The 27,312-nt window shown below is 38.4% G+C and overlaps 1 protein-coding gene across 1 annotated transcript in view; it reads right to left on the bottom strand.

Moving 5' to 3' along the window:
- Positions 1–533: 533 nt before the first annotated feature.
- Positions 534–27,312, bottom strand: part of RAP2A (RAP2A, member of RAS oncogene family) — a 34,336-nt gene continuing 7,557 nt past the window's right edge. Inside the window, exon 2 of the mRNA XM_027880329.1 lies at positions 534–4,586. Coding sequence (XP_027736130.1) covers positions 4,349–4,586 — 238 coding nt within the window. The 3' untranslated portion in view covers positions 534–4,348. The remainder of the gene's footprint in view (positions 4,587–27,312) is intronic.

Below are 27,312 nucleotides of genomic sequence, written 5' to 3'. Positions count from 1 at the left end.
TTTTGTGTGGTGCTGAAAGCCTTCAAAACACTCATCAATTGAACAGCTGATATAACAAACAATCCCTTTTTAACTCTTTGTAGCCTCAATGTTATACAAGTGGTTCTGCATATTAACTGCATCATATCCTGACCAAGTTTTTATTAATTTTATTTTTATATGATAAATATAAAAATTTTGTTGTATTTTACAATAAGCACCATTCTCTTGCCATAGCAAGAGCTGTATCTTATCAAATACTGAGTCTTACTGAATGTTGTCAGTTTATATCCCTCTATGAAAAGTGAATAAAAAAACCCCTGCAGTGCTATTGCTCTTTATCAAGTTCATATATCACAACGGGCATGCATTCCATAAAAATTAAAGTATATTTGATTTTTACTTACTGCCATTTAATTTGTACCAGAAGAGGAAATACTTAGCCGAACTGCACATAGTTGACAGTGTTGTTTCAAATTACTGGGTAGCCCTCACTAGCTCCGGATGAACTTTTTGATCAAATCAAAATGGACAATAAAAAAACGCAAGGGAGATTTCATTAAATAAATTTATTTGTTAAAATAATTTAACTCCAAATACAACTGCTGAGTTTGCATTGAGTTCTATGTACAATTCTTGTTTTATTTGAAACATCAAGGTTTAAACAACCGACATTGTTACAAAACAAACTGTTGCCCCATTTTAAGTTGCCAGTTGTATTAGAGCTCAACAATTAACTGCGAAATACATTAATTCATCCCTAGGAAACTCCAAATCAACAGCATTAAGTCTGACTCCAGAACCCACTTCAGTCTTTCTTCAAACCCTGATCAAGAATTAACAGATGCACAACAATGCAGATAAAAGCCTCCTGCAGTTGTCAAACATTTGTTTTTTGTTGCGGAGTTTCACAATTAAAGCCTAACCAGTGCTTTGAGGGCACACTGGTAATAAAAAAAATAAAAAATTAAAAACAAACATGCACAAAACCCCCCAACCAAATGGCTGACATCTTTAGGCAACATTCTATACAGGAAAGCAAATACCAGTAGTTTTCCCACAGAAAAGTAATGGCAACTGTAGCACTGGGGTTAGGGAGAGGCTAGAACCAGAACAGAAAATGTCATCAAATTTTTTTTTCATACTCTGAAGGGCTGGGTAGGGGAACAGACACAACAGAAAAACCAAACAAAATCCAATGCAAATTGCTTTTAATACTCTTGATCTAATTCTGGTTTGTTTGCTTTGACTAGTTTCTGTGTGTATTTTTAAGGGAAAGAGGAAACAGTTGCTCTCACTATCGTAGCTTAAAGGAATAAAAGTTGCAACTTTTTAAAAAAAAAAACAACCAACAAAACTGGAGAAATGCTGTCTTTGTAGAAAAGTACAAAGCTCTACAAGAACAGCCAAAGGAAAAGTGGGTCTTTGGAACAAATCATAATATTTTAAGGCATGTTATAAGAAACTTTCAAATACTATAATTGGTAATCCTATCAGGATACAAATAAAACAGTGACCCAAGACCAATAAATCCTGCAGAGTGGCCACGCAGCCGCCATGTGGCTCACTTTCCTCCCTTTCTGCTCCCCCTATAATTTGAAAAATCTGTCGAGTGCAACTGTCATTGATTCAAGCTCCACTACCTTCACATTAGTGGAAATACAAATAGTGCATAACTACTTCCTCAGAACTATACAATGAAAAACAACACTTACGCTTCCCCCCCCAGCCAAGTTGCGTGGTAGCTTACATATAGCCTATGCTTTTGAAAATGTAAGAATGTGATGAAGAAACGAGATTGGGAGATGTTTTCTTTAATATTTTCTGTTAAAAATTTATTGTACAATTTTTCCTATATTAAAACCCATCTGCTTTACATTATGAACTTCATTTTAGGCTGCTCATACTATACTTCATGCCACTTTTTTGGCCGATGAACAATCTGTGAGGTAAGACTTTTAACATCTCTGTAAATAACATTGCATAACATGCACTTCCAACTCAGTTTCAAGTTTGGCTTTGGTTTGTTTTCTGTGGGGTTTTGTTTTTTGAGTGCTTATGCTGTGGATCTCACACTGACAAGCTGTTTTACAGATAGGTTGTGCTGCTCAATAAACTGTTTCCCAATCTAGATTATTTTAAACATTGAAATATCATTAATCCAACATCTCACATCTTGTTTAAGCATGGTGGCTGACACAATTGGCAGGCAGGGGGTGGTAAGAGAACATTCATACCATCTAGTTTAGGCATGTAAGTTGTGTGACTTGGAGGACCAAAGTTAAAAGCCTAAGTTTGCTTTATAGTGAATGGAAAGAGGTAGGTGCCTCTAGGAAGGCGATTCAGAGCACCCAAAATGGGCATTCAGATGCCAGGAATAAATGGTGTGCCTATCTCCCTAAGAGAACAAAGTACAGTAACAAAAGCTCTGCAAGGTAGATGGGAAACGGGCTACATTTACGTTCTAGTAAGGCTTAATGTTTTGCGACATCTAATGCCCTTTGAGACATCAGTTGTGGAAACGATTAATTGAAAGATTAAGGGCAGAGTTGGCCAGTTCTCTTCCATTAATATTATTTTCTTTAGTTGTCATCCACTGAAATATAATTCAAAACGTTAAGGATATTTACGAATGAAAATCTGCGAAGTGTTTTGTACTCCAGTGTCCTTTGTAGCAGATGGGAGGGCTTTTAGGAAGTTCTGCAGATGGAAGCAAAACTCTCGAACCTAACTCCAATTACAGCATTTCTAAGGGTCATATACACACACACATACACGCTCAACACACACACACACACACACACACACCCCAGCACCCCTGATGTCACTCATTTAAACACAAGGAACTACACTGTTACTGCACAAGATTGAAAACTAATAAATGCATGGTGTTATTTAGACCACAGGCTCAGTGACTGTATTTTTATGGCCAATTTTACCTATAAAAGATCCAGCTCAAGACAATCTCTCCAGCATTTAAAATCTAAACATTGCGATTGAAAACTTTTCTATACTTTGATTGTAAGACTTCGAAATAGGTATTTCTGTGCCATTAGTCATGCAAATGATAAATACTTCACTGCTATGAAACTAGCAAGTCAGAGCTCGAGCATCCTTTCAAAATAAAATATTTGCTCCCACCATTTAACACTCCAATAATTGGGGCAACCTTTGAATAGTGTGTCAGGCAATTACAGAGCCATTTCCACACTCACCTAACGAATTACAACTGTAACTATTTCACCTCTGAACCAAATGATTTCACATGGTTATTCAATTTAGGTTTTCAACATTAAAGCTATCAAATAGCAAACTGGATTTCCAAAGGTTAGTTCGGGATCACACCAGAGAACGTAGCCCTTAAAGGCAAGAAAAACTGTTGTCTTTAACAAACTTAAAAATGCAGGATGTTCATACTGTCCCACGAGGTTTCTGCAGAAGGGAACATATGGATGAAACATGGCTTAATTTTCCTTACAAGATGGTACTAGTTAATCTATTAAAGTGTTCCTTGTTAGTAAGGCTCAGCAATTTTTTTTTTTTTTCATCACAGTTGCTTCCTCCTGGTTCAGTAAAGTGAAAATAAAGATGCTTCCTGCTTTGTAAACAGAGGGTTTGTTTGGCTTTCTGTAGACCAAAACCTGAAGTGAACCTCCATTTCTTGAGCAGCAAAATGAAAGATTTAAAACATTCCAATGCCAGACTGTTTCTTCACCCATGTTTTTTCTTCCAGATCTTGCCTCTCATTTCACACAGATTCAATGTTTTCTATTTCAAGATGTGGGATAAAGTGTAGAAATAATAGCACTGATTTTGAAAAAAATCCAAACTATATGGGTCTCTGGTAGCCTTTTCCTCCAACACTGTCACAAGTTCGGGTGAAATCAACATATTTGACTGAACAAACTTGGCCACATGTGATAGCACACGTCTTGAAGCACGGTAACTAGACACCGAACGACTTGGCTCTCCTTTTTGAGCTTATGTTTGTTGTGAATGGTCTTCAGAGATATCCTCTCAGCTGCTTCCATTTCCCATTTCCAAAAATTTTCCAGCTTCTTCGGAAAGAGTTGCTATTGTTGCTGTCAGATACGAAAACACACGTACGTTCGACTGGAACGACCCTGTAGATCAACTGACTGTGCCATAAAATTGCAGGTGCTCAAAGGGAAAAAACGGGTGAGATGTGGTCATTTAACCCAATTATATTCAGAGTCAGTGATTGACTTTCAATGCTCAGCTCTGAGTTAATGTTGCTACTTCACTACAGATGTATTTCAAGTGACCCACAAACCAGGAAGTGAAGTAGACAGTTTTACCACCTTACAAAATTTTTGCAAATTAAGTCCAGGTTAGGTCATTTTTAATGCTATTGTATATTACATGCAGAACAGCATGGATCATCTTTGTCTGGCTGTGCTGCATAGTTCATTTGTCTAACAATTTCCGCAAAGAGCTCATCCACCATTGTTTTACTTTTAGCAGAGGTCTCCATAAAGGGGCAGCCCCATTCTTCAGCTAAGGCTCTGCCTTCACTCAATGATACTTCTCTCTCACTTTCCAGGTCCACTTTATTACCAACCAGAATTACTGGCACCTTCTCATACCTACAATTTAAAAACAGAAACAACAGCAATAATTATATTTTAAAGAATGGAACATTCTTAGAGTAAAAATCTATTTACAAACAGTACAGACCCAACAGGAAAGAGACATTGGGGTGATCTTAAAATTTTACACTTGGAAAAAAATGCATATTTCACATTCTAGCGATTTGTTGCACATCTCTTTCCCCTCAGAGCTTCAAGAGTTCTATGAAATGCGTTCTCCTCTGAATTTTCCTTCTCACCAGGAAATCTGCCAGGAATACTTCCACACTACAAAAATAAGGAATATAATATTATTTTCTAGGTTTGCAATCATAGCGTGTAAGAACAGGATGGAAGTCAAACCCTTCCTTCAACATTATACCATCCTTTTCCCTGAACAGGTATGTTGTATCTCCTGTTTGTGATAAGGATGCATCACTCTCCTTTCAAGGGAACATTTATCTTTGGTCAATATATATGGAACTTTCAGATTAGCAATAAAAAGGGAGGAAACCAAAGGGCCAGTAAATTAACTCCAAATTTTAGGAAATACAGTCCCCTTCAAGTACTGTACACACACAAAAGTATTGTCATATAAAAAAATGTATTAGACAATACAGAATGTATATCTCTCCCTTGCAGCATTCACATCATTATGCCAGTTAAACAATTTAAAAAAAAAAGAAAATAATTAAGTTCCATGCAATACTATCACAGTTCTGCTTCATAATCAACTCAGACAGAAAACCAGATCATATATCTATGAAGGAATTAATTACTTTGCACCTCCTTGTGAGGGGATCCTTGCCAATTTTTTTTTTTAAAAATTAAAATGCCTTTTTTTTTTCCCTATTCCCACATGCATAAATCCTTCTTCAGACATGAAACTAGCTAAGTGTTTCATCAGGTTTTAAATTTACATATTTGCCATAGAGAAAAGAAAAGAGAAGAAAACACTTCCATACTATTGTGGAATTCCACACCGTGCCTACTTCCAAAATACTATTACACAGGTTTTCTCATGAAAGCAACAAGGACTGAGAGAAAAACTGATTATGACTTTTAGCACTTAAACGAGACGAAGATCTAAGAGAAGCAAGATGCTTCCTTCTTAATTTAAACCTGATTTTCTACTTCATATTAGCTTAGCAGTACTGCATTGAGTCAAATCACTTGAGTAAGACTGAGCTGTGGACAGACCAAAGTCATAGTGGACACCTGCAGCAGCTGATGATGACACCATCCTTAAGCCACCTATTATACCTCCTCCATCCCTCCCACCTGTCCTCCTTGTCTCCCAGGCAAGGCAGCAGAGCAGTCCTGGTGCATCTACCTCAGCTGGTTGAGGGAAACAACCTGTTTCTCTGTCTGTCAAGACTCTGCACTGGAACATGTAGCCTGTGTGTTCATGCTGGCTTTGCAGCAGGGACTGTGGGCTCCCACACAGTCAGAAAGAATGAAAGGGCAATAACATCTTGAACCACATCAGCAACTCCTGTATCACCAGAGCAGTGTCAAAACTTTTTGCAACTGTCATAAGATGCAGTTGAAATTCTAAACTTTATTATGCCTCTTTGCTAACTAAGGGAATGTCATTTAATACACAGTCTAGGGCTTTTGTCAGTAATCGCAGAGAATTCCCCTCATTTTCACCATTTATCCTGTGCTCATTTACCATCTGAAGATACGACCCATTTCTTAGTCTGTGGATATGCAGTATTTAGCACAATGATACCTTTGGAACTCTTGCAAGAGCTAAGCTGCCACTAATTAAGTACCAAAATACACACAAGCGTCTTGAAATCTGTCCTCCCGCGTTTAAACACAAGATAGCATAGTCTTTAATTACATAAGATGGATGGCATTCAATAGATAAAAAGAAATATTGAATTGCTGTCTTATCTTTATTGTTCAGATGCATGTGTCCTATTGTATTTGCTGTACAGCAAAAAAATCCCTTCACTGAAAGTGAAATCAGGTTTACCTTCACTGCATTGCTTGCTATCTCAGGACCTCACATTTCCTCTTACTCTCCACTAGCTTGTCCTTGTATTCTGCATCTTCTCAATTTTTCCCACTGGCTAAACGGAGAAATTCAAAGCAGCCACTTGAGAAGCACACGGTAAAGAAGCAGATGAACCAGAATTTAAACACAAGATCACCCCTTGTAATTCTGTGAGATCGCTCCAATTTTTTGAGAAATATATGAGGAGACGCACACACGTTGCAGAGTTATAGCCAGTTCCACTAAAGTTTTCCAGTGCCTTGAAAGGTTTAGGAACCATAGAAAAGCTGGGCAACTATCTGAGAGTCTGTATACTATGAGTACTCAGCATCTGGGAAATGGAGCAGTGGAGACACGGAAGTTTCTTACTGCAGAACAGAAAAAAGAACTGATGAGGTGACAGAAAAGATGTGAAAAGCCTAATTTAATTTATTTGCACAGGACCATCTAGGAACTATTAGGTGAAACACAGAGAAGCAATTTTCAGTATTGCTTTTTCCTGCTTTTGCCTCTTGCATTTACCCTATTCACTACCTACCTTCACCACCTAAAATGAGAACCTACAGTCAATAACTTTATTCATGTTTTAATTCAGACTTGTTCAATAACCAATAACTTTACAATGTTAAATTGTGTAAAAAAAGTGTTTCTGCAAAACTCTCATTATGCCTTCTTATCAAAAATAAAGATTTGAGTAGTCAGCTTTACAGAGAAAATACATTTTATATATATATATATTCTGTGTGACTATATATATTGTGTGTCATATATATATATTTATGCCTGTATATAATATCTATATACACAATTGAGAGTCAAGCAATTTGTCTTTTTTACATGGAAAAGTCAGTGTCTGTTATCTAGAATACAGCAAATAATGGGAAAACTGTCCATGGATACTGAATAGAAGACTAGCTCCAATATGGGCTTATGAGCTCCAGCTCAGTATGTCCTGCCAGATCCAAGCTGAGCATGGGAGATTCAGATCAGACATGTGTGTATTATATTCTCCAAGTACCAAGATGATGGTGAACCCACTGTGTGTTAGACAGTGCCATAGGTGAACCAGAAGTTCTTACACAATCTATGTGGCTCCATGTAACGGTTCCAGCCCCTGCTTGTCTTCATTCAGAATTAAGTGGACTGTATTTCCCAATTTTTGAGTTCATGTAACACCTCGTGGGAAACCTAGCTCTTGACTAAACCAAGCTCTATAAGCTCTGAAGTCCAAGCTGGGTCTCCACGCTTTGCCTCCTAACACTGCCAGAATTTCCTGCCTTAGTATACCAGGCTATTTTTTTTCTGCTGAGTGTGGGTGAGTTCCCTGGCTCAATGCTCTCCTTACCACAGCTGCTGATCTCAACAGAAGTGACTCCTGCCTGCATCTGGAGGCTCCACTCCCTGTTCTCAAGAGCTCTGACTGCCTCACGTCCCACAGGCACCACTGAGGTGGTGTGCGACAGCACAGGCCCACTAAGGAAAGGGTGATTTCTCAGATGTGGTGGAATTACATGATTCTAATGAAATTTGAAGGGAAGAAGAACATCTCTTCCTCACAGGCTTTTCACCCTGTTGAATTTCAGTGACCCAAGAGGAAAACAGCTTCTTCACAAAGGGAAAAAAAAAAAAAAAAAAAAAAAGAGCCACCTTGCAATGCCCAAGAAGCAATGCAGAACCCTTTTGTACAACCACAGAAATCAAACTCAGGAATTCACAAATCCTTCCAAAAGATTCTAGTAGGATCTAACCTACTCACAAAGACTTTTATCAGAGCAAAAGAGGCTAAAACCCCACCACCAATACTGAAGTCCTGAAAAGCCAGACTTCTTCTCCCATCACAGGATCTGTGACAGTGTAGCTCAGCCTGTGGCGGGAGCTGGGCAGAAATTTTGCCTTCTGGTGCAGCCGATATCCCCCAGCCTGTCCCCTTGGCAATGGAAACGTGGAACAGTTCTGCTCCTTATCCCTGGAGTAGAAAAATCACATTTTCTCACTATGGCTGAAAAGCTTTGAGCAGCACTGATCAATCCTAACGAAAAGCATGAGAGCCATCTGAAAATAAGAATTGCTGCCATTTGTGTCAGTATCAGAGCAGCACAGTATGTATTCTAGGGCAAACATCATAACAGACCCCATAAGAAATACTCAAATGTAGCACGGGAAGGCTTGACTTTTCAAGACCTCTTCAGAAACAAATTTTTGCAAGGCCAATTACATGTTTGCAGCACACGTTTAAAGAACAAGGCACTTCACCCTGTTTAAATGATCTCACTATCCTTTGCTCCAATATGACAGCTACCAAACAGTGATGACTCCTGAGGAGATAACACAACTGCAGTCATTTATAGCCCTATGAAAGACACTGGTGCAGAGTCAAATGCCATCACATTTGGAATATCACTACTAGCAAGGTACATTGCTCCATAAAAGACAATCAGAATGTATTTCTCAGTCCAAGATAACTATTCAATGCTAAAAGCCACTCTCTTATCCATCTTTAATGAGCATCTGGGACCAACAGGCCACAGTAAATCCCTCAGTTTTCCTGTGGATGGACACCATAACCACATGAAATTAATAAATACAAAGCTACGCACTACTGACTACACAGCCTTACATGCCACATAGCAATAAACAGTTTCTACATTTTATCGTATCTCACACAGCATATACATCATCCACATTTCTGTTTAGATTAGTATGTACACTTTGAATAACAGCTTGAAACATTTAGAAAGCTTTAAGATGAACAGTATGTAAATGATCTTCAGAGACTTTTACCTCCCATTTTTTCTACCTCTAATCATACTCAGAAAGAGAAAAACATGGGCAGTACCTAAGATCACATCTGAACATTTTTTACAAGGTACTTTCCAGATTTCTGGCTAGAGTTGTCATTGGATAAAGATAAACAAAGGCAATGTGCAGTGAAAATATAACAAATGAAGAAAAAAAGAGCAAGAATTAAAAAAACTCCAAAACACACACCAAGGCTAATAAACTGATCTGACTGCCTTAGACAGTGCTAGAGATTGCCCAGTATCCCTAAATTGTGTGAGTGTGTACAGGAAGCATGTTGTACTAGTCCGTATTGATCATGTCAAAAAGTTTAAACAGGTTCCTGTTTTCTAATTTCACAGTCTGGAAGTACTGTATCTTTTCTAGTATTTTGTCCAGAGCTTCATACTGGACTCAAATATGTTCAATCAAATGCAAAAATAGTCTGCATAATAAAAACAAATTAGGAGGACACCATATATTCTTAGAGACTATTTCTTATAACAGGAGCTTAACTCCTGTTGCAGTTTTTGGAAAGATGTATGATTATAGCTTTATATGATAAATACTGGGACGCCTGAAATGTAAAAGGTATCTACCCATGATAACTGTTCTTAATCATCAAAAGGTGGCTCCAGCACTAAACCACCATTATCATCCTCTACATGCAGAATGTCTTCCTCTTTTTTTTCTCTCTCTCTCTTTTTTTTTTTTTTTTTTAAATTTCTGGCACTTCTGATAGTTTTTCAAGAAGGGAATTAGTTTAAGGGATAAAGATATTTAGTAATTATAATGATGCAAATAACATCAGAAAGTCAGTAGAAATAATTACTCTTGATTCTAGACTTACAAAAAATTTGTGGTATGAATCCTGCCAAAATATAAAGCAAAAGAATTCTGAGTGGTATGAAATAAAGTGCCAGAAATGACAGCTAAATCTATTAGGTTGTTTAAAAATTCACACATAAATATAACTAAACATCCTGTTGTAATATAACTTGCAAACTTTGACTGCCTGCAGTAAAATCTCTCATAACTTGAACTAGCAGTTTCCTCTTCTAGAGGAAGAACATATTCCAAATGTAACTATCAAGACTTTTTCTTATCTCTTTCCCATAGTTAATTGGTATTTAATGTAGAACCCTCAATAGCAAAAACTCACATCAGCTACAGAGGATAAGAAAATACATACAGGGTTCCCCAGCCTGATTCTGAGCCTCTCAAAGACCAGGATGAGAGGAAGCAATACCACAGAATTGCCAAGAAGAAATCTTTATTGAATTCTTGAACCAAAAAAGCAAGAAAAACATATACATATATCTAAAGTTATTACTACCTTGCCTTAAAAAATTTGGACAGAGAAGTCATTTGATTTTTTCCAAACCCTGATTCTTTCTATGTAGTTTTAAAAAACCTTACCATCAGAGGCTCAGTCTGCAGAGCTATATCTGTTTCCATGGACTGCTGCAAATATATATGAATGAAGATGTGCCTATGCCTGTATACATGTATAGAATGTGTCAGAGATAGAGATGCAAATCTAAAAATAAGTAGGTTTCTGCAAAGTTTGAGCACTTCTCCCTCTAATCAAAATTATTACAGCTTCTCAGGTGAGTCCATACAGAACAGCTGTAAAACTCCCACCACTGTGACGCAAACAAGTCATTCCAGTTTACTAATTAATTACATTATTCAGTTTTGTAAGCTATATTGTGCAATGATTTAATTTCTTAAGCAACAACTCCCAACTAAAAAAAATAGTCTTAAAATAATTTTTATAAATAGTAGATGTTTAGGAGTTTATTGGAAGTCCCACTGCAACTAGGTGTCTGAGTCATGAATTAGTTTGCTATAAAGAACAGTGTATGACCTAATTGCAGGACTGGAATCTAACATTTTATTCTAGGCTTTGACATGAACTCCTTACATAGCCTTTGGGAAAACAAACTCTTCAGATGGATAGATTGGGGTATAATGTCGCAATGATTGTACTTACTCACAGGACAGCAAATTAAGTAATAATTGTAAAACAACCTGGAGGAAAATATTAGAATAATTAATAACACCACACCATATCACTTTTGAGGAAGCTTCAGAAACTATCTTTGTTCTTGTATATGAAACTTTCTGGAAATAATCACCTCAGCCTAAATAAAATATTTCAAATCAGTTCAGTTCTGTGGTTGTTATAGTTGGCTTACACTTTCCAGTTTGCTTGAAGGTCTAGAAAAGGTCTCAGCCAGTGCCAGTTTGGTTCACCTTTGGTACTGTGCTTGTAAGAAATTAGAGCAAATAGTTCTCTTCCAAGCAAAAGCCCAAGAAACAACAACAAACCCCAATATAATGAAGCACTATAAATATTTGCTTCCCCACTGTTACAATAAGTACTTTTTAATCAAGGCACTTGCACACATTGTTTTGAGGTAGCTTACAGATAAGACCTTCCCAGGGACAAGAACCATGGATGGTATAATACAATACACATACTCAAGGGCCATCTAGTAAACCTAAATTCCCTTGCTGCAACAGAGGCAACAGGATGATGCACATAATTTCTGTATGAAGGACATGAAAGAACTTTACAAGGTCATTTTCAATCACTTTAGAGAGAAATTCTTATCTATAGAGGGTTTTCTGCATCTAAGATTTCATAGGGAAACTAAAATAACAATAAACTCCTTTCTTGTGTTCAGTCTGCTTCTGCAAGTCGTTATAGATACAGTCTATTTTCAGCTCTGCCTCCAGCTTGAAAGGTAAAATGAACACCTGAAAATTCAAAGGCCTGGCAACATGTCCTATGGGAGAAGGGTTCACTATTCACTAAAGCCCTAAAAAACCCCCCATATCACTAAGATGTTATGGAAACGTTTTCTCATTAAGTTTGCAGAACTCCATGAATGTTTAAACTATGTCCCACGACACTATCAGTTCCCCTGGAAGTTCGGCTCTGGCATAGGTGACAGGCAAACAGCACTCTGAGTGCTGGGGATGACAAGGAGCCAATGACATAAGCAGGTGCAGTTCTCATCTACTGCCATTTCAGATGCTCAAAAGCCTTCACAAACAAGTTTAGTTTACACCTTAAACAGGGTGCTTCTCCCTAGTATCTCTCATTGAAATTCACAGCTAACACTGAAGTCTATTATCAAGACTGAAAAGACTCTAAGGGATATATAAAATCTACCTGCTTAGCAGCAGGTTTGCTGTGAGCATATCCAAACAAGATTTTAATCCTTGAGTTCCCTCTCTACGCCAATCAAAATTCTGGCCTTACACAACCAAGCATCAACATCATTTTCTTGAAATCCTGAAATACTTGCCACATTTAGTAACTCAGAAACACTGAAATTTTCAAATAGGATTTTTCTGTTCTTTGGTATAGCTTTAAAAAGGAATAACTACAAGTTTCACTCTTATATAAAATACAAGGCAAATGTTTTACCTGACTTTTTCCATCATGACTAATTCTCTTGTTTCTAAAAGCAACAGGAAAATCACAATGTCCTAAAAATCGGAGATTCTCACAGCCACACTGATTTTACTTAGCTCCTAACTCTCTACTCTGTTTGCATTGAAAGAAGTCTACTTGTAAAGAAAACTATGAACAGATTATGAGTCATGCTATAGTTGCTTAAATGCAAAAAAATTCTTGCTCAAAATTTCCAGACACTAAAGCTGAGCATCTAATTTTTTTTTTAATTGCTGCTACGAGCTGTAGGAATGGCCTAACATCTTGAAAATTACACCTCATATTTCAGTATTTAAACTTTGCATCCATAATTGAAAATTATTCTTAAGAACCATATTAGTTATCTTACCTTAAATACTTTTAAGCCATACCCATGCTAATATACTAATGTTTATTTCAATACAGTGAGCATGACTGGGTATGTCAAGGCTTTCAGTACCTACCAAATGTACAACATATGGAAGATTTTAAAATTAAAGAGACTACCATCTATCTTTTATTTTTAATTTGAAGTCTTAAGGACACTCCTTTTAAATGATCATTTTTTTCAGACACAACCACTTATAACTGAATTTTAGCCCCTGATATCTTACAGAAAACTCGTTAACCATCAAGCAAGAGGAGTGCTGACATGAGACTTAAGAGATGCGGGTTCAGTTTCACACCCTGTTACAGACATCCTGTGCAATTTCTAGCAAGTCCTTTGAACTCCGTTCCTCCACTCTCCATCTGAAGAAAACAATTGTCAGCTTAAACCTCTGATGCCTATGGCACATAAACATCCAACATTCTTCCATCCTTAGTGATGGAGGCAACCTAAACTTCTTGAAGGATGCATTAGCAGTTTTGATTTTTCTTCGAGTGAGAAAGCATCTTGCATGCCAACTATTCTCTGCAATATGCTACGTAACACCACAAAACTTTGGGTTCTACTTACAAGTATTGAGAAGAGATATGTTAGGGCAGATTCTGTGCCTATGTAAGCCTGTTAGCAGAAAAAATAAAGCTATTGAATTAGGTGTGCCTTGAAAAAAGAACACCAGCTTGGGGGCAAAGTCAAGGTTGTTACCTCACTTCAACAACGCTGGCTTGACCAGAAACTGCAAAGGCTCATAATATCTTAAAACATATGCTGACATTGAGGGATTTCTCCTCTTCCTTGCTTTTTGGTACAAAACTTCTACAAGGTCAAAGCCTGCCTACTCTGGTAAAGTGGGACTTGAATAGGTCCCCTTACAAATTAAAAGCAATGTAAGCCTCTTGCACATCATACAAATCTACAGATTCTAATTGTTTCATAGTTTTGAGTTATTACATTGTTGTGTTCAAAAAAACTTAACAGCGACCCTAACATGCATTACCATTTATCTATCAATACATGCTTTGTCACAAGAAATTTCTCTCACAAGCATCTCTCTTGACATGCAAATGCTTAGATGAACTACTGTAATATTTTAAAAGATGCTGTAAACTTCCTGCAGAAGCAACCATTGACAAAGGTGGGGGAAGAGAAAGAAAGTGACCAAAGAGATTTGTACCAATTCAGATATTTCAAATTTTATGTCTGTAGCTGGGTTAAAGAAAAATCCTTCAGATAAGATGCTGTTAATATTCCATTTGAAAAAAACTGAAACAGCATGCAGCCCCTGTATAAAGCAGAGTTTGTAAAGTAATTTATGAGGACAATGGTAGATCTAGTTTCTTATAGAGTCTATCAATGCTTCTATCTAAAGTTCTAGTTTTTCTTCTGCCTACAATTCTTTCCCTTGCCCTTCTCCAGTCCATAATTAGGGTTAAGCATGTGCCAGTTTCTTCCACAACTAGAACACTGACAGCATGTCTTTCCCAGCAATAATTCTGACAGAACTTAATCATATTTAGATTTCTAATGCATTCCAGACATTGAACCAGGCAGGAAGGGACCTTGGGAGGTCTCCAGTCCAATCCGTTGCTCAGAGCAAGGTCAGCCAGGAGATTTCAACCAGCTTGCTCAGGGCCATGCACAGTTCAGTCTTGAAAACTTCCAAGGACAGGCCTTCCACTATCTCTTTGGGAACTTGTCCTCCTGTTTAGTTTAGTTTAACTTTGTTATAGAACTCACAACTTACTGGCAGGTAATGTAAGAAGATGAGAGAAGCAGACAACTGAGTTGCATAAGGCTTGTTTACATAGAAAATGGGCTGAGAAACAAATGCCAAAGTTACATAAATATTTATAGCTATTCGTTCATGTAGAGGAAGTGATAATCATACTTACAGTCCTCAAGATAGACACATATCTTAGAATTTTGAAAGCAAAGTGAACTAACCAGATTTTACAGAATTAACTAAAGCTCAAGCATAAGTTCATGGCAACTTCGAACTCTTTATCCTTGTTTGTTTAAACTATAGAAAGTGAAGCTTTTTAGTATAGTAAAAACTTTGGCTAGAAAAACTAGCCAATTGCATATGCATTTTAAAAGGGCCAGAAATCTACAGTCCTGTGAGATATTGGTTCACTCTTCAAAGCCAACACGCTCTTATATTACTTTAGCCAACTTATAATCACTGATAAAAATTCCACTGCAAAACTTGTTTAAACTATTCTAATAGGATTTTCTCTAGCTCATTAAAATTACACTTTTACAATCTTAAAGAATAGGCCTAACAATTAACTCAAAACCTTCTTAGTAGCATCACCTGCTTCCAAAGGATTAGAGTTCAGGAACAACTGTGTCATGCTGTCCAATCAGAACTACACAAAAAGAAACAGTTTCTACTCCATGTCAAGCTAAGAACCTTCTTACCCCAAGAAGTCTGTGCTCCTGACTTTCAGAACTACCCAGATCTGGCCTCAGAAAACAAATGCAAGGCCTAGATCAAAAAATTCACTTCTGCTAATTTGACTGCCATTACCTGGTCTGCAGAATCAAGCTTTACATATGGATATAAACTGCATTTCCATAGTGACTTTTATTTATTTGCTTTTTGAAGAATTTGACCTTTTGCACTGAACCTAGCTTCAGGTAACCAAACCTTTGGAAAAACTAAAATAAATATAATGAGACTACGAGGCAAACAACCTGGCCTAAATTTCTGTTCTCTCATCAGTCCCCATGTAGAACATAAGGCAGGTAGATACCAAAATTTATATGATACTGTATAGCCTGAAAAGAATTCGTGTTCAAAGCAGACTTCTTTGTTGCCCTAGAAACTAAAAAAAAAATAGAGCTTAGTGTCCTTCAAGCTAATAAAAACATCCTACAATGCAAATAACAAAACTTTGCAAAAAATGCTCTGTTGAGACAGATCTGCCTCACAGCCATTAGGTTACAGCTCTGGGTATTTTTCAGAGGATATACTATTTTACTAAGCAAGTGACCACACTGATACAATAAACCAATTTAGGAGAAAATAGTATAAATGTTATAATTTTCTCTTTTATTTCAGAAATAGTATTCTGATTTCAAATCCTTTTGCCTATAATCAAGCCCTCTTCTACCAAAATAAAAATCACCAAAAAAGAAAGAATAGATGTGAATCCAAAGGCCTTGACTAGCATCATTAGCAAATGCTCTGCAAGCCCCCTCACTTTGCTTCTGGACAAAATGTCCAGCACACAGCTGGATAAACACATCATGTGGTGGGTAAGCACTTGGCTCATGGATTGAGCACAGAGGGTAATAGTGAATGGGGGAACATCAGACTGGTGACCTGTCACTAGCGGGGCTCCACAGGGCTCCATCTTAGGCCCTGTGCTCTTCAACATCTTCATAAGTGACTTGGACACAAGACTGAAAGGGATATTAAGCAAGTTTGCAGATGACACAAAACTGGGAGGAGCTGTTGACTCCCTTGAAGTCAGGGAGGCCCTGCAGAGATATCTTGACAAATTAGGGGACCAGGCAATCACCAACCATATGAAGTTCAACAAAGGAAAGTGACAGATTCTGCACCTGGGATGGGGCAACCCTGGATGTATGTACAGACTGGGGAATGAGATGCTGGAAAGCAGTGCCATGGAAAGGGACCTGGGGGGTCCTGGTTGATGGCAGGTTGAATATGAATCAGCAGTGCCCTGGCAGCCAGGAGGGCCAACTGTGTCCTGGGGAGCATCAGGCAAAGCATCACCAGTTGGTCCAGGGAAGGGATTTAACATCTTTATTGATGATTTAGATGAGGGGATTGAGTCCATCATTAGCAAATTTGCAGATGACATCAAGTTGGGAAGGAGTGTCGACCTGCTGGAAGGCAGGAGGGCTCTGCAGAGGGACCCAGATAGGCTGGAGAGTTGGGCCGATTCCAACAGGGGATGAGGTTCAACAAGGCCAAGTGCCGGGTCCTGCACTTTGGCCACAACAACCCCCTGCAGCACTACAGGCTGGGCACAGAGTGGCTGGAGAGCAGCCAGGCAGAAAGGGATCTGGGGGTGCCGATTGGCAGGAAGCTGAACACGAGCCAGCAGTGTGCCCAGGTAGCCAGGAAGGCCAATGGCATCCTGGCCTGGATCAGGGACAGTGTGGCCAGCAGGAGCAGGGAAGTGATCCTTCCCCTGTACTCAGCACTGGTGAGGCCACATCTGGAGTGCTGTGTCCAGTTCTGGGCCCCTCAGTTCAGGAAGGATATTGAGGTGCTGGAGCGGGTCCAGAGAAGAGCAACCAGGCTGGTGAAGGGATTTGAGCACAAGTCCTATGAGGAGAGGCTGAGGAAGCTGGGGTTGTTTAGCTTGGAGAAGAGGAGGCTCAGGAGTGACCTCATCACTCTCTACAACTCCCTGAGAGGATGTTGTAGCCAGGTGGGGGTCGGTCTCTTCTCCCAGGCAATTAGCAGTAGGACAAGAGGGCACGGGCTTAAGCTCTGCCAGGGGAGGTATAGGTTGGATATTAAAAAGAGGTTCTTTACAGAGAGAGTGATCAGACATTGGAATGGCCTGCCCAGAGAGGTGGTGGATTCACCGTCCCTGGAGGTTTTTAAGATGAGGCTGGATGTGGCACTGAGTGCCATGATTTAGTAATCACAGTGGGGTTGGACTTGAAGATCTCTGAGGTCTCTTCCAACCCAGTTAATTCTATGATTCTATGATTGTCCCACTCTGCTCTGCACTGCTGCAGCCTCACCTTGAATATTGTGTGCAGTTTTGGGCACCACAATATAAGAAAGACATTAAGCTCTTAGAGAGCGTCCAAAGGAGGGCAATGAAGATGGTGAAGGGCCTTGAGAGGAAGATGAATGAGGAGTGTCTGAGGTCACTTGGTCTGTTCAGCCTGGAGGAGACTGAGGGGAGATCTCATTGCAGTTACAACTTCCTTGTGAGGGGAAGAGGAGGGGCAGGCACTGATCTCTCCTCTGAGGTGACCAGTGACAGAACACAAAGGAATGGCCTGAAGGTATGTCAGGGGAGGTTTAGGTTGGATATTAGAAAAAGGTTGTTCATCCAGAGGGTGGTTGGGCACTGGAACAGGCTTCCCAGGGAAGTGGTCACAGCACCAACCCTGACAAGAGTTCAAGAAGTGTTTGGACAATACTCTTGTACACATCGTGTAGCTCCTGGGGATGGTCCTGTGCAGGGTGAGGGGTTAGACTTGATGATTCTTGTGGGTCCCTTCCAACTTGGCATATTCTGTGATTCTGTAACCACACCTTGAAAATATACTACAAGAAGGCTTTATATAATGCTCAGTCCTCCTGAGTTTCTCCCAGAACATTTGATTTTCAACTTAGGAAAGAAAAACATTCTGCCATGACTTTAAAAAGTTGATGGTCCTTATCTTACAGAATAAATTATCTAATTACTATGTGCCTGGTATAAATAATTGGAATGTTTGAATAAACAGAGCATCAAGGAGGTTTTCTTCTCCACAGGTATAACAAGTCACCTTCCTCTTTAACAACTCAACTTTCTAACTCTAGAAAATTAATTCAAAAAGAGCACATCAGCTTGATAAGTGAAACCCTTTCCATATCTATAGATGAACAGACTAAAATAACAGCTTCAGAAGTCATGTTGGGATTTTTTTTATTGTTTGATTTGTTACTTGTTTGTTCTTATTAAAATAAATTTTGGTTCATCTTCAAATACAAAATACTGCTTCCCAGCAGTACCACCCAGTACTACCTCTGTGTGGCAAATATAACGAACAATTTACTTATAACCTCTCTTCTGTGTTGAACATAAACCCCAGAAATATTTTTCTTAGGATCTTATTTCATTCTTTCTACAATAAGACAGGTACCAATCAGAGAAAAACAAGACAACTTCATTCTAAATCAGTGTTGTGGATATATTCTAACATCCAGAATTTTCTTATTAAGAACTTGCTTATAAAAGGACATTAAATACAGGATACCTAGTAAAACAGTACAATCTAAACATTTTACTTTTCCTCACATGTGTGTATGTATATCTCAAATCTAATATTGGATTAACTACCAAAATGAAGCCAGGTAGAATGAGGAGCTCAGATACACTCGTCATCCCAGATGCCTAGCTATTTATATTTTAACTACTGTATAAATGTTAATTTCCTCAGGTCTAGCCCAGGTTAAAAAAAGCTCCCTTTTCCCAGAAGACTTCTACTAACCTGTCTGGCAGCCATTTTGCTGATCACAAAGACACTTTGTGTCACTCAGTCAACCCTGGAGAGCCTTTTATCCTGTACACATTAACCCCATCAGCTATCAGGCTGTGCCTGCACCAGCAAGGTCAGTCTCTGGGACTCCATCACCAGGCCACTGCATCTCTGGGGATTTGGGCACTTGGCTGCTTTGGCCGGTGCCAAAGCTGTGTCAGCAGCAGCGTGGGTGCACCAGGGTCAGAGCCTAAGGCTCGGGGCTGTCAGCATCCCTTGGGCATTGGAGCGCCTCCACGCTGGCATTTTGCCGATGGCTGTGTGCTGGCTGATGGCCTGTGTCACCCAAAGAGACGGATACTCAGCTGAACTCATGGAGAGGACGGGCCTCGATGGCTGACAGAAAGAGCAACTCGTGCGTGCACGCGTGAGAGAGAGGGAAAAAGAATGAAACGAGGCTATGTCTCTTACTGACATTATTTTTTTTTGCAGAGGGAGAAAACACCAACAAGTCAGGCCAAACCAAGTAACTTCTTTAAAATGTTGCAAATTCCCACATGGACACCAATTTTAATATTGCTCAAATTACGTAGGAAACAAATAGGGTGGATTTATACAGGTTTAACCAAACTTGTTCAGAGGCAACTTGGTGACAAAATTTTCACGAGTGGACAAAGACTATTTTAAATGATTTTAAATAGAGGATGACTGCAGAACCTGATAAATTCTGTACTTTGGTTTTTTTTCCCTTTTATCCTGACTCCTGACCTCATAAACTAAAAGACTGAAAACCCTCTCTGCACATATATGCATATATTTGTGTATATGAACACACATTTCTGAACAAACTTATTTTTAAAGAACTATGTAATTTGTTTTATTCTGAGAGACAAAATATTTCCCCAAAACTTCCATGTCTGCTGGTCACATTCTAGGTACAGAAAGGATGATAATTCGTATAGTTAACCCTCAAAAGTAACAATAATCATGGTAAGAAAATAATTGAAAAAGTTGGATTCCTTTTAAGAAAGAGACTATGTTTAAAGGTACCACACACCCTAGTGTCCATTACATCTTCTTCATTGAATCACTAATTGGTAACTAGAATTTCCTGAAAATAGTCCACTAATTATTTTTTCCACATTAAGTTGTCCTATGCAGAAAGGCCATTCCAATTAATATGAAGGGGTGTGCGGGGGTGTGAAACCCAGACTGTTCCCAGTCCTTTTAATCTAACCACATTTCTTGCTGACAGACAGAAAGTCTTTCAAAAGGAAGGCGTTTTGATCATCTCTGGGAGAAGAATGTAGACTTCAATTACCAGTCCAATTATCCCAGCTAGGAAGGCAATACAATTGCTTAATTTTAGAGTAATAAGGGACTTTCAAGGTGTGCCTTCTCAGCTTTCATCAAAGACTGAGCTTTCCATCGTCCCTCTCTGGCAGATGAAGCTACCATGATGGCAGTCACTATTTCTGACTAAAAACTATCCGAAGGAGATTTCAACATTCACCAAGTCACATGTTTTCTTTCTTGAATATGCCCATCTCATTTAAATAAAGGATGCTTTTTTTTTTTGTATATTTTTTCCAAATTCAGTTTATGAGAACAAGATATAGAAAGAAAAGGCAGTATTCTGCAATAAAGAGCAAATCCTATTGAAAGACCAAGTTCTTGAGAAGCCACAGAAAGAAAACTTTATTTTTTTCAAAAACTCATCCTTCTTTCCCACGTTAAGGTTACAAGGCAGCATTTCTTCCCAGAGGCAAAACCTTTGTAATCAGAGGTTTCATTCTTTTCTTCTCAGTGTCCCCTATCAAGCCCAGGGACACACCTGTAAACACTGCAATACAGGCCACCCTCCTTCCCTCTTTCTTCTTGTTCCAGAGCAATTCGGGCATTTTAACTTCAATTACCCTGTCTCTAGCTTTCCATATATTTTGTTTTCCTTTTCAGAACACAGTTATATAATAAACTTTGTTAGCTAAAACCTGAACTATGTGGATTTGTTCAATCAAAGAGTTACAAAAGCATTAAGATGAAGTAGTCTGGGTAACCTACCTTTCCATCATGGGGCTACCATGATGCTGATCTTGAGCTTCTTGTGACATAATTTTTAGATAGATAATAGTATTTTGAACATGTCTGCTACAATTTAGTAGTGTGACTGAGGGTTTAAATTGTCTGCAAGTGCCAGTCACTTCCCTCCCTTGAGAAAGGGCCCTGTTTTTCATTAAATGTTCACATTATGTGTCCTGGCTACAAACCATTACAGCTGCCCAGCAGTTGAGCTCTTGGCAATTACAAATGTGACCAAAATTATAAACCAGAAGGATTAAAAGACCAGTAGCTCCAGTCCATTAGGAGGCTGTCCAAGGACGACATTTGCTCTCCATGGTTGCTGAACACCACCCTAGCACAGATGAGGAGCAAGTCCAGCAATCCTCCAATTGAATGGTCAGTGCAGAATCCGAGGCAAAGGGCCTACTGGCAGCAGGGCAGTTTCCACAACAATGCCAGACCTTTAAGAAAAAACTGGTACTCAGAGTGGTAACAGGAACAGCATTCCTTGCCAGCAGTGGTTATCAGAGTGATCTGATGGCTGGTAAGTATCTGACTTTGGTTGCTATGAAATCTGGTTACAGAGAGCACTCAGAATAGAAAAGAGTTACAAGAGGCTAGACTGAAAACTGCTGGATGGTAAACAGACTCATCAGAAATTTGCTGTAGCTACATAAGACCGATACTTCAGTAAATAACGGAGGTTACACAATCTCACATGGAACAACTACGCTATCTATGGTGACTGACTACAGGCAAGACCATTAGGTATCGTCATCCAGTCTGAAATTATCAGCTGATCCATAATGTTATCTTTAAAGACAGGAGAGGATTTTTCAACCCTAATCCCATCAAAACATAGCCACCCATTCACCACATCAAACAGCAGCCTAGCTTCTCCGCAGTTTGAATGAAATTTGGGAATATTTGAATTGAGTGAAATTCTAGAATGTGACACCATGACTAAATTTTCTGGAACATCATGAACCAAGGAGCAGAAGGCTATTGATTTTCTCACATGGACAACCTCTAACAGCTACTGGAGAAACAGATGGTATGAAAATAGACTACTGAGTATCTGCAGCTTCTAATGTTAAGTGAGGCTGAAGACAACCAAACTAAGGATAGACAGAAGAGATGCCTATGGAGGGAAACTACTCAAAGTTTCTTCCTGTTTGATACTTAACATTAAAACTACATGGACTTTCAACAGGCTATCTTGATATCATCTGCTCCTCCAGCTTCTTCCTAGGAAAGAGTCTGCCATCCCTCAGACAATTCTTGTATAAGGATAGCCACCTAAGCAGACTCTACTCCAAATAAAACATTATAATCAGCAATATAATATAATGTGTGCATAGAACTCTTTTTCTAGAGAAGGAAGATATCTGAAGTACAAGAATTGTTATAACCTCATGCTGTGGATGACACGATCATCAAGTCTCTAGTCTACTCAATATTCTGTACTAACAAGATCCATACAAAGACATTCAGAAATTCACTGCTCAAAACATACAGAATGAAACTGATATGAAGAAGCAGGAAGCAAAGAGAAAAATGAACTCTGATGACAAATATTTCTGGGTCCAAAAGCAAAACTGAGGTGGCTAAATATACCAGGACTCCAGAAGAATATAGAGAACCATATCCAAGAGACTGCTCCATGAAATTTCTTACCTACCCACTTAAATTCTCAAAAGTCTGCAACCATCTGAAGTTTTTTTGTCAAAACAAGGTAGCAGTTTGAAGGTCTTACAGCTGTGCGAGCCCAGCTGAGCCATATATTGAAACCAAAACATACCTAAGCTCTCTGGGGATTTACAGATGAGGCATGCAAGCAGCCACATCCCCCGAGAAGCCTAATTCACTAAACACTATTCCATGAGTCTACTAACACAACAATAGTAAGATATTCAAAAAACCCACAACAGATATCATTTCCACAAAAAGCCATAGGAATAAAAGCAAGTAGTGGCAAATGCTGTTTCTCACATTTAACTCAGCAGTACAACAATTACAGCCCTGATCACTGAGGTGATAGACCTGCACCATACACCTTCTTTGGTCATAGCAGTTTCACATCTGCTTTTTCCAGAAAGCTGTTCTAACCACTAAGCTACAAGTGAGGTTGAGAAAATACTCTTCAATCTTCCTATTGAAGATAAGCCACTATGAAGGTAAATACAAATACATGAAGGCAAATTCACAAATCCCAGGGGAACAACAGAAAAAGATCAGATGTACAAGCTGAAGAAAGATACCAGGGACTGAAACCTGGTGATTTCTCAGGATTGCATATTCATTTTAGATTAAGAAGTCACTGCAACAATGCAAAATGGGTATCCCATACAGTTAGTGGTCACCAGAAGACTCCCCTAGTCCAGGTGACCACAATATTTCAGGAAAGGTCAGATGTTGCTCCCCGACGACATATTGACTTGCATTTTTCTCCCAGTCTTTCAAAATTTAAGTGTTCTGATCAGCGAGTGGGCCTGTGTCTCAGGAGAAAAGATTCTGCATATGAGTTGATATTTCGAATAGTTTGTTGCAACAGGAATACACACCTCAAATCAAAACAGATTCCTAAAGAAATGACACAGAAAAGAAACACTAAGCTATTTTGCAAGATCTATTCCTCATTTATTTCTCAATGAAATGCAAGAAAAGAGAAGATTTGCATTGGGGAAAAAAAAATTAAAAAAGGCATCTCTTCCAGAGCACTGCATATTCAGAAGATTGATGTCTGCCTGTGTCCTGCACACTTGGTACAAAACCAAAACCAACCTTTCCTACTCCCAGAACATTCACTGCTTACTGAGGAGGTTATCTCCTGAAGAACTCAAGAAGATCAAACAGATTTAAGTGGTACCACAATCACAACCCCCCACTCCCTTTCCCCCAAACCTAACACCACACCCAAATGGACAAAAGCAATGGGAGAATTCATTCTACATTATCGCTTGGATTTCGATAGTGGACTGCAGCATTAATCCTGCAGAACGTGAGTCATTCCTTCTTCTGTCTTACAGGCATTGTAGGGAGTAACCTGCGTGTCAGCTACTAAGAATCTAACTGCATCCAAGACTAACAGAGCAGATGCCTTCTTTTAAGCAGCAAGATGGAAAGCCTGGATTTGGTCGGAGACTGAGGAACACTCGGATCAGTTAGATTTTTCCTTTGTGAGGGTGGAAGGGTATGAAAGGCATCTGATAAAATGCTCCAGAAGAAATAGTTCAACATGATTATCTTCTGCCCTCCAAATTATTTTCAAAAAAGGGATTGTATTCCTGAAGGTAAAAGCCCCCCTCCCACTGCAACTAAAACACAAAACGTCACTGAACCTGGATATAGAAGACTACTACTAGGAAAACCCATTAATACATCAAGTCCTTTTGGTAGTAGAAAGTAACCTACACACTGAAAACATACCTTCTTAGAAACAGGTATGTACAGGTAGCAGTATATAAATAAGGGCTGCTGTCACATAGTTCAAAAAAATACACACATTCAGGATTCTGCATCATTAAATACAGAGGTGGGTGAATAAAAAACAGATTTTTTTTCCCCACTTATTCATCAATTCTGGGGAAAATGGTATAAACCCCAAATATTTTGTATTCACTGTTTTGTTCTAATAAAACCAAGGAGTTGCTAACATTTGTAAATGAAATTAAAAACATGGTAAGGGAATTTCAAAAGAAAAGGAATTCTTGATGAAAGACTTAGATTTATGCATTTCTAGCTAGGTCTAGTAAAGTTCATGGCTTTTTTAGAAGAGAAAAGCATTCCAACTATTCACACATTTACAAAATGCTTCAAGTAACATTTTGTACATCACTTAAAAATATGTTATAGAAGTGCTAGAAACTGCAACCAGATCTAATCAGATTAAGTAGATTGATCAATCCTGGCTTATACTTCAAACAGTAAAATATATTGGAATTAACAGGGTAAATAATTCAAACATTCTCCTACCCAAACTTGCTCATCATTCAGCAAGCATGCACATAGAGCCAGCAATGATCTATGGCTATTTCCTGAAAGTGTCTTTTCTTGCCATTAAACAGAAATCCAGGACCAAAGCTCTTCTTCACAACATTCAGAGCACTTTAGTTCAGCACCCTTATCCAATTCATTTCTAGTTCAAATTAAATTGTAGTTCAATTGAAACTCACATGGGAATCTCAAATACTATTAATCTTTTAGTTAAGTTTGCTACCTGTTAACTCGAATAATGATGGGAAGTCCCCAAACCATTCTGTAAAGTAAGAGCCATATTTCATTTTACCCTAGACCACTACCCTATGCTATTACATTCTAATATTTTAAAAATGCTTCAATGTCTACCTCATTATCCTGACTTCTCCAGAAGATAATATTTTTGAAGTTGTTAAAGCTCTATCTACAAGATTAAAGTGGCATTTCAAAACAAGCTAATCAGCTCAAAAAACCCACACTCCTTTTTTCTGTCCTTCACCTGATATTTCACCTACTCTAGGGCTAATCAAGACAAGAATTAAAATATTGTCACCATTGCATTTTTAAGGAGTACAGCATCAACGAATTGAATGAGTCCCATGACATTAATGTTGAGAAAGGATAACGTGCTCATAACACACCTTTAATTCTCTTGTCTAGACTAGGATTTAAGACAACACAGCTGCCAAAATGCATCCAACCCACTGACAAAGAAAGTGTTCGAGTTGCATTCATCATTGTAAACTGTACCTAAACTGTAGTGTTTGCCTTAGTGCAGCAAAAACTGAATGCTAGTCCTGTAGTGGAAACCTCTGGAATACAAAACAAGAACAAAACAAAACAAACCCAAAATGAAAAAACAGAGCAGCAGGAAGTTAGCGAGTAAGAGAACATATAGAAGCAGGTAGCTACAGTTCTTGTTACCTTATCAATCACATAAATCTTTATACAAGTCACTACGTGCCAGGATAATTTAGTACTGCAGTCCCAATTGCTTCCCTATTCTCTCTCAAAACGTTATCACATGCCACCTACACAACTTACACGGAGGAAAAAAAAAGTTTGAGCAATACTTGCAATATTTCAGAAATTAAATAACCAGTAACCCCAGGTTTATTCTTAGGTGCAAAAAATAAAAACCTGACACTCAATTATTAAGGAGAAAACTAGAAAAGGGATGGATTTAATGACTTTTTTGGGGAGACCCACCCACTCAGATATTCCACATTTTCATCCAAAAACCTTCAATAGCCAAAGAATGTCTATTTTTGAAATTTCAGTCTAAAAAGTATCCCTGCTAACAAGAGTTTTAACTAAATGCAACATTACCCAGAATGTTTTATATTTGAACAAAAACTAAATTTGCTTCTATCCACACACTATCCAAGGGAATAATTATTCTGAAGTAAAAGTTGACAGTTACTCCCAACTGTGTTAGGTACAAAAAATAGTATTTAAAGAATTATTGTCCTCTAACCAAAGCAGAAATTCAAAAGAAAAACCTGAAATTCTAATGAGCAATGAGTTTGTAAAACAAAAATTTCCAAATATTCATTGAAAAAAATCTATGCCAAAACAACTTAATGAAGAGCAAGACAGAACACATTCAACCCCGAGCATTAATGCTATATTATTGAACTAAGCTGTGAAAGCCATTAAAGTCACCGTTATATCAGGTCTTTAACTCATTGAATAGCATTTTTACAACACAGGCACAATCAGGCAATACTGCACAACCAAAAACATATTTAAGAAGTCTTGCCACATACTGCTCTACTATTTGACAATTGCAGCTATCCATATTTATTCACACAACTCTACAACAACATAAGCTACGGCAGCAATTAAGACCCAAAATCAGAATATGATGCGAAATAATACAGGCATCATTAAAAAAAAAAAAAAA

Source organism: Empidonax traillii, unplaced genomic scaffold (genome assembly GCF_003031625.1).
Source record: "Empidonax traillii isolate 1590-97213 ecotype Southwest subspecies unplaced genomic scaffold, ASM303162v1 scaffold68:size1967880, whole genome shotgun sequence".
NCBI classification, from domain to species: domain Eukaryota; kingdom Metazoa; phylum Chordata; class Aves; order Passeriformes; family Tyrannidae; genus Empidonax; species Empidonax traillii.
Note: the sequence above shows the minus strand (reverse complement) of the source record. Positions and strands in the feature narration are given on the sequence as shown.